Raw genomic sequence first — 9521 nt, forward strand, 5'->3', positions numbered from 1 at the left:
ATCTTCTTATGCTGAGTCTGTTTTGCCCGTTACAGTAATTATTGCGTGATTTTCTAGTCCTTATCTCAACCCTTGAGCCCTTTTCACATATTTTCTCCCCATTCCTCTTTGAGGAGGGGGAGTGAGAGAGCGGCTGTGGTGAAGCTCGGCTGCCCACTCGAGTGGAACCACGACAAATAGGAATTCCTGCAAGCAGCAAGAGTTTTTTTCTCCTGAAGGAGCAATAAGCCAATCACTTGTCCAGTATATTCCCTTTCCCAAGCAGTCAACATATAAATTCCTCAAGAGCAGATATCCACCAGAGATGGCAAAGGACCAAAAGGCTACCTTTTTATTCTAAAGTGAAAAAAGTCTCAATGAAACAAGTAACAATGCATGCTGAAGGCTTCATGAAAACTAAAAGTGAGGAACAACAGCACGTGAAAAACAAGCAGGCCACACAATATCACAGCAGTTAATCACAGTTTCTGTTAAACATTTGAGAGAAACTAACATAGTACTTTATGATCTTTGCTTTATATACTCTTGTACTGAAGAGTAAGGAAAATTGGGTATAGTGCACACTGTTACTGTGAAAGTAATAGATCATCCATTTTCAAATAATAGGTTATAATTACCCATGGTGTGAATGTACATATGAACTAGCAGTCAAAAGCAAACGTTCACAGTTGTATCAGAAAGCATGAAGTCATTTCAAAGGGAACTATTACTATGTAATTGTTCTCAGCTGAAATTTATTAATCATGACATTTTTATTTCAAAGTACTGAGAATAATTTATCTATAATGAAAACCAACTTAGTAACATAGCTTCTCTGAATGAGAAGCAGAATCACAGTTTTTAGTAAAAGTTAAAAGGTTATTTTTTACATATTCGGAAGGCTTTTCAGCTGTCTTAGCCATAAAATCACAACACCATTTTCTTCTCAATTCCGTTAAGTGTTTTGTACTTATCTACAGATATCAGCAATCTTTTAAGCTTTACAATATCTTCAAACATCTAAATTAAAGATCAAATACGCATTCAGCATTAAGCAAGCAGGCAAAACATCTCATTTAGGCTGAGTATGAAGTACTTTCAACCCTGCTGAAATACTTTTTCAACCCTGCCCAGGGCAGGGGGGTTGAAACTAGATGATCTTTAAGGTCCTTTTCAATCCAGGCCATTCTATGATACTATGATTCAAATTCATTCACATGTTTGTTAGGTATGAGTACATCATCTCTGATCTCATTAGAAAATCTGTAGCTAGTAAGTATCAGTTTGTTCAATCTGAGGATTCATGTGTGTTTTCTCTCACTTTGGTCTTTATGCCAAAAAAATCAAATATAATTACTTAAATCACTTAAAATTTGAAGTCAATTATTTGAAGTCCATATGTAGATGTTGGATCTATTACTGTTTCATCCTCTTTACTCTCACTGAATAAGTCACTAGGCATAGATGCTATTATTGTTTTGCCCAAAGTATCATAAAAAGGACACAAAAATATCCACTGGATGATGGCATGACATGAAGAGATGGCAAGGAAAAACCAGGTCAAATGAAAACAATCACTTCTCAGCTTTCTGAAATAACAATACTGTTCTCTGTGTTTGTTCCTCAGAACGAGCTATGCAACTGATCAAAAAGAAAAAAATAAATCTGTAAACCATGCACAATAATGAAGCTGCCCCTCTAAAAAGTTATAAATGTTCAATACATCAGTTCAATACAGAACCATTTTCAGCAGCCAGCTTATTTTTTTCCTCCAACAGTCCATAATTTCTATAAAACCTTGTGGATTTTACTAGAACTAACACATCCTAAGATGATGCTAAACTATTTAGACAGAAATGCAAGTCTTTTGAAAGTTTTCAGCATTCAGAATTCAAATATCCTGCCTCATTTTACATACACAGTTTTAATGAAATATGCTTTTTATTAAGCAAAATTTGAAGCAGGAGAAGAAAGCCACAATTCATTTCCAAATGAAAACCTCAGAATAAGAGAAGACTTCACCAAGATCCATCAACCGTACTTTACCTTTTGTTTGTTGTTCTGGGTTTGATCCAGCCCATAAATTTTGGATTAGTTGTGTTGACAAAGTAATGGAAAACTCAGTATGCTTGAAGTTCCTTGTTGATAATTACATCAAGACAGTTTTTCCACTGGGAAAACAGAGTAAGATTACTTTGTCTATCCCTCCAGAAGCAACCCATACTAATTGTTTAATATCAAAGACAAAATGTTCAGGGATTACATTTTGACTGTAATGACATACTTCCCTCAGCTTTTTTGCACATTTTATACCTCTCTTGAAATCTCATGTGTAAAGTGTGCACTGTACTGCACTGATCGAAGTCTTCCATGTGTTCATTATGCATTCAACCTTAGGTTCATAGAATAGTTTTTCTGAGGTTTTGATTGACTAATACTAAGAAACCATTCTGTTAAACTGTTTAAAATTAACTCGGCATAGCTCATAGAATATTTGTGAACCTCTGAGATTTCCAAATACTTTAGATGGGAGTCAGGTGTTATTTTTTTTCCAGTCACAAGAAGTATATAGCTCAATGATCATCCAAGTATAAGAAACTATCATTACTACCTGGAGAAAGTATTTTCTCCACTTTTTGTCAAACCACCAACAAAAACACACACACAAAAACAAACAAACAAAAGCCTGGAACGTGCTCTTAAAGACATTTTTACCAAAGAATCACATAATGTTAGAGATTGGAAGGGACCTTGAAAGATCATCTAGTCCAATCCCCCAATATAAGCACACTATTCCTTTTCACTAATGAGATTCTCACTGTTAGGTAATAATCCACATTTTAAGCTGTTTTCTGAACATTAGAGCAAGCCCGATCCAGTATAAACAGGAATTTTTACTTCCTCCTCAGTCTCAGTATACCCTTGATGAAGTTCTTAGACTAAGTTCCAGTGGTGAAATTGGCATAAACAGTGCTAATAACTTCATTGCTAAACTGAAGCCAAAACTTCTCATTTGCATAGCATAAGCCCCAAATGGTCTTTAGTATTCTGTTGCATCAAAAATAAACCACCTATTGTAGCTTCATCTGGCCACACAGTTGTATCACCTCTTGTATTAATACATCCTCATTACACTCACAACTTGTCATAAATTTTTTTTCAGATGTGTTACATAATTGACATACTTTTGCAGTAGAAGCGTGTTACTGCAGGTCAGCACAGTTTGTGTTATAAAGAAGTCCTAAGGGTAGAAGAATCAGTTCTTCAAAGAATCTTTTTGTATGAAAAATAATTGCTATCTTAATAGAAATATAAGTGTAGCATTTCAAATTTATTTGTAGGCACCCAGACAAAGCTACTGTGTAATATATACCACTAAATTAGAAATACATGTTTTAAAGTTTCATTTGTGTTGGTCACATATCAGAAAAAAAAAACTCGTTAGGCCTGGGAAAAACAGTAACTCATCACAGAAATTCTATTTTGAAAAAACAGCATTTTTTCGGAATAGAATAGAATAGTAGCACAGACTGTGCTACTGCATTGCCTCCTTTGCTTCTCTGGTTTTAATATTGATCATGCATTGACAGTAAACTACAAAATAACTGTCTCATCAGGTATATTCAAAATGATTATTATAAGTGTGTTTTTTTGTAATCTTATTATAATTCAGTAATAAACAGCCTAATATAATTCTTCATTAGAATAAACTTGCTTATTTAAACTTCTATTTTAAAAAAAGTTTAAGTTCATAAGTTATCAAAAATGCATTTGTGTGAAGTTGTAATGCTGAATATTTATCAAATGTATTTATTTAACTGGAAGCAATGGGTTCAATGGGTTCCTATTGAGGAAAACAGCATATCCCATTGAGAATTCCTAGCGTTAGTCTGGAAGGAGTCCTAAATCAATGTGCAACAGTCTGAAAGCTAGTATAGACATGAAGTCTGCTCTGGAATGTATAAAAGAGCACCTTCTGCTAAAGACCAGATTGTAAGAGAAAGAAGACAAAAAGAGGTATGAAGGCTATGAACTATCACAGCTGTCACTTTTTCACAATTTTTGGCAAAAACACAAAAATTTGTTGGTCGTTAACACCCAGTAATTAAAGCTTTCATATTCATTACACAAGGAAAAAAACACTCATTCATGCCTTGAACCATGCTGAAATTAAGAGACTTGTCACTGATTTTAGCAGACAGTCCATGAGGCCCATTGTTAATCCAAAAAAAAAAAAAAAGAGAGAGAGAGAGACTAGACAGCTGAATTTAGAGACTGTAGTACTGGGTTCTTCTATGTGATTTGATTATTTCCACTAATTAACCATTCAATTGTCTATATGTTATTAATGAGTCTACCTATTATCTTTCATCCGCGTGCTTACAGACAATTCTATAAATTTCTTGAATTAAAACAGACATACATAATGAGTAAAGTAACTTTATATTCTGCTAAAAAAGTCAAAAGAGTAACTCACACCATCAAAGCTGCTTGTCTACAATATCATAAAACTGGCACGTACTATATAAAATGGTAACTTTGGTTAAGGAGTGACACACATCAACTTACAAGCAAACAACATTAACAATTTCTAGAAATATTTTGCTAGAAGTGCCAGCCAAGCTCTTTGCAACCGTGTCAGTTATCCTACTTCCTGGCTGACAAGGCCATACAAGGTGATGTACCAAGCACGAAGGAAGGAAAAAATGGGAATGTGCATGCATGAAGTGACATAGAACATCTTTTCTGAAATTGAAATACTTTTTATTTTTTAGTAATGTCCATTTTTACTTATATATAGCTTTATTCACTCCATTATTATTTGACCAAGAGTGACATCTGCAATTAATTTACTTTCTGTATGACAAATATTGTCTTATTAGTACATACTGCCAAACCACAAAGGAAAGTCAGTTCTTTTCCCCTTCATATTCAATACACGACTCTCAGAGGCATTATCATATTCCAAAGCACTAAAGAAGGAGCCCTCACCCCTGATTTTTCAGCATTGATTAGCTTTGCTTGTTCTTGTCTGAAACCTCAACAAAAGAAATTCAAACGAACATCTAATTAATATTAATATTTGGACTGGGGTATTGTTTCAAAGGCAAAATTTTGAAGAATATGTACATACCCAAGTGACGTAGGAGTTACAAAGACAAGAATGCCTCACAAACAACAGAAATCTCTTAGACCCGACACCTCTTACATCACTGGTGAAAGAACACTACGCTGAAAGAACAGGAAGCGAAGATGTATTTGAAGGAGTCATTCCCTTTCTTTTTATTTTAGACATAAACAAGTGCTGGCCCATGGCCATGTTTTATATAACTGTCTGCAGTTAAGTACAAAATTCAGCATTCTTTCTTTAAATCTTCTACTGTACGAAATGGTTTCATTGCAACTTTCCTGTTCCCCAAGGAAAGAGACAAAGCATTAAATTTGCTCTCCATATAGACAGGTCTAATAAACAATACCACATAATATTTTACAGGTCTCTATGTAAAGGAACCTTTTCCAACACAGTACTTCAAATTCACCTGTAGAATATTTTTAGACCATGTTTTAGACCACAAATAAACCTCTACTTACTTTTTGTCAATTTGGCTGTTACATAAATACTTTTAAATCAAAATATAATATATCTGATAATTAGTTATGCCCACTTTAAAGATATAAAGGTATATTCAATACACTGATCTTTGCTAGAGATGATGGGTCTGCCAGAGTTTAGTGTTTTACATCATACTATACATTAAGAAAAGTGAAGCACAAGGTCAGTGAAAGATTAGACTCCACTAGAAACTAAAGAAATATTCAAAATCAGCTCAGTTACCCTTACCTTATATTCATTCTTGTCCTGCAGGTCTGAAGTAAATAGCCTTAACTTCTTATCAGAAGCTGCTGTACAAAACCTACACTCAACAGAAAAAGAAAAGCCCTTCTGTCAGGTAGCACTGCAATGTTTTCTTTAAAAAAATATGTTAAAAAAATAAACAAATAAAACAACAAACGAAACCAGATCAATCAAGAGTTTCACCCCATTTTAAACCTGCAAAATGACATGCAAAAGGAAATTTAGATTTTCAATCAAACGTATATTCTAATTTTTCTGCTTTGGCATCAAGCATTCAGAGTTATAATTGGAACTTGCCTATAAAATATGGTGTATCAAGTGCCAAGAATACTTTTTAATGGAAAATAATACAAAACATTTTACAAAGCTAAATCGGAATCTACTATGAATTACCTGAAATCTCTCTCATAACTGCCACAGAATTTACCTTGGAGGAAGTGGCTGATAGAAAAAACAGAACCCTCATCATCAGTGTTTTAAATTACATACGGATTAATTTATTAACCAGTCTCCAACTTATTTTAAACAAAAGACTGTAAAAATATTCAGCAGTAATAACCAGTATAGTTTTGAAGAGGCTTACAAGCAATTGAGAACATCTGAATTAATGTTAAGTGCATATTTAATAATTGACCGTTTTTCTAGACTTACAGCTTGACAGGTCTCACAAATAGCATCCGACTTACTCCTAAACATAGCCCATACTATGGAGAACATCACATGTGATTTTACAAAGCAGGCCACAATACTAGTATTATTCTTACAATGATACATACACACACAACAAAAAGACCAAGTAGATTACAGGTCGATTAAAATTAAAACATCTAGTATCTACAGTGAATCCACTGTGGGGAGGAAAGAGTAAGGGGCTCAGGAAGCAGAACAAAATATATAAGGATGACTAAGAATGAAACTGTTGTTCCAATGGTGTTCACAAACTTCCAACAGCAATTTCTTCAGAGTGAGATTTCAGCTGTAAGCATTAAAGTTAGTTCAATATTAAGGACTTAGAGAAAACAGATATGAGAAAACAGATATGAGACAAGGACTCATTATAGTAATTTATTAGAAATACCTTATCTGGGGAGGTAAAGCATCAAGTCTAGTTTCTGGACTCCATGTTATGGCATCAACTCTGATTCCATGATGAAATGTTCGTAGTGTCTTATATTGCACGCCTTCCACTTCTGCATCCTCTTCCTACAGAAATACTGTAGTTAGCTAATTCAGAATAACAGGTTGATGACTTCTAACAAGTCAGATTGATATGAAGTTGAAAGTTAGATGTGTCTGCTGCGATAAAGAAAGTATTTACTTGAAATATGTAAGTAATTAAGAATCCATGAAATGATTGCAGTTTCAAACCAAACATAGCACAAAACCAAACCTACATTGCACAAAAAGAAGATTTGCAAGAGGAACATGCTGAGCCCATTCTTTGGGCTCAACATCGGCATAGATACAACCAGAACGACTGACAACAGCATGATAAGCACACACTGCAATGCGAAATAATGGGAACAAAAGCAAGGAGGCCATGTAGGCTATCTTCTCTCCCAGTTGTTTTTACTTTATGGAAAAATGCTAGAACAACCTGGTTGTTCTAGAAGAACAGCAGCAGGTAGAAAGGTACCCTTCATCATTTAACATGACCAAAATTACTATCTTGGCTATTCTTCCCAATGGTGAGGGAACTGGATGGTGGCAAAGATGAAACAATTGCTGGGACTGTGGACTTAATGAATCAACTGATCTCCAAAAAATTCTCAAAACATCCAGTGTAGTACCTCAAAATATAGGAAGGCTATTTTGACGAAATGTTCTCTATGGCACAATTCTGCTTTAAGGAAAAAAATCTCTCTGTATACACTCTGCATAATGTAGAAGCTAGGAAGGACCTAGGTGATTTTCAGAAAATTTCCAACAGTAAGACTTTAGGGAATAATAAAGACCAGTTATACTATTTTCTGTGTTAGATAGTAAAGTATAAAAATAGTACCATGTAACAGAGAAGTGAGCTCAAGAAAAAAAAAAAGTAAAAATAGATTCCAAAGATGAGAGTGTTCTACTCGATTTTCAAGCATCCAGGGAAAAAAAAAAAGTGCGTTGTAAAAAAAAAAAAAAAGAAGTATTACGTATAAATATACACAGTATACTATTCTACTTTTTAAAAATTTTCACAATATGGTGACTGGAAATAATGTCAAGGTAAAAAAACATATTTTACTGTTTCTAACATTCTGTGAGAGAGATGTAAAAAAAGTAACCTAGAAAGCAGATGTATATTAAGTAATTATTTGCCACTGTCCTTCCTTGAAAGAAATGTCTCTAAACTTTGGAAATTATTCCTTTCTATTCCGGGTATTTTAAATCTTTGCTGCTTTGATAGCTACCTGAAAGCTTTAAAAAAATAAAACACCATACAGCAAATGTTAAGTTACATATTTCCAAAGCTACCTGCTTAAGTTCCCAGGTAGTAGTCACAAACATTTACAAGAAATACTGAACTGGGATTACTCTTCCAGTAGAGCACTCCTGTTTTCATTGCAGCCTACTCAAAAAGAACTTTACACCAGCAGGATGCTAATACCAATATGTATTTATATATACATTTTTTTCTCTTTTAGACCAAATATCCCAAAGTCATTAATGTAATAAAGGAGTAAAACACTTCCTGGCAAAATGGGGAAGGAAAGAAACAGGAAGGTGACTTTAGTCTTTGTCAGAGGACATGCTGTCAGTTTCATGAAGCAACTAATAAAAGCAATAAACAAAAACTAACCTGAAATCTACACGTCCCTACAACTACATAATTATTGCCACCATATGCAATGAGGGAACATGCATCTCCACTATCAAATGGATTGAATTTTATCACGTGCACATAATCTTCACAGTCCACAGTGTAAGCAGCATTTCTAGTAGAATCTTGCTTCATTTTCAGGGGACTATGTCAAAGTATCGTGGAAGTGATGTCTTCTTCAGGATGAAGGTCAATGTTCCTATATGGAAAGTATTAAAAAGCATGCATTACGTATTTGCATAAAGAAAAAAAGTATTTGTGGCACAACAAATCAAGATTTCTTGTAACACCATATTTATGGACACAAAAGGTCAACTTAAGCTCGTTATATCCAGATTTAACATGTAATTCCAACAATCAAGAGATTAACTAACCTAACTGACCTAATTCACTAACAGACATTCAAAACTTTTTCTACAGACATCAGTAACAACTGCAGATTTTGTGCTACTGATGGCAACCTATCAAGACATGGGATTAAGTAACTCTACGTACCAGAAAAGTTATATACGTAATTTTAAAAATTTCAACCAAATGACAACAAACTATGTATTATTACCTTCAAATTCTCTTCCCTGGTGAACCTCTTTAAAGGACAATAGGTATCTAACTAAAAGCAGAATTAAACCCACCAAACTCTAAATGCAAACACTATTCTGCAGAATACTTGTTTCATGACATAAGCCAACCCAACTGCAAACAGTGCCTCTATGCCTCTGTACTTGCACAGAAAAAGTTAATTTTCAACTGGATCAAAAGTATACTTAAACATTAATGCTTTACTCTATTCAAGCACTTTTCAAGAAAATCAGACTCCTTTGCTTGCACACAGGAGGCTGATACACAACTGATTTGGGGATCATCCCAGATTTGACATCA

The 9521-nt window shown here is 34.2% G+C and overlaps 1 protein-coding gene across 1 annotated transcript in view; it reads right to left on the reverse strand.

Moving 5' to 3' along the window:
- Window positions 1-8837, reverse strand: part of LOC116499070 (nucleoporin Nup37-like) — a 29739-nt gene extending 20902 nt beyond the window's left edge. The window contains 3 exon segments of the mRNA XM_032203676.1: window positions 5822-5894; window positions 6915-7039; window positions 8622-8837. Coding sequence (XP_032059567.1) covers window positions 5822-5894; window positions 6915-7039; window positions 8622-8777 — 354 coding nt within the window. The 5' untranslated portion in view covers window positions 8778-8837.
- Window positions 8838-9521: the final 684 nt, after the last annotated feature.

The sequence above is a fragment of the Aythya fuligula genome, chromosome 26 (assembly GCF_009819795.1).
Source record: "Aythya fuligula isolate bAytFul2 chromosome 26, bAytFul2.pri, whole genome shotgun sequence".
NCBI classification, from domain to species: Eukaryota; Metazoa; Chordata; class Aves; order Anseriformes; family Anatidae; genus Aythya; species Aythya fuligula.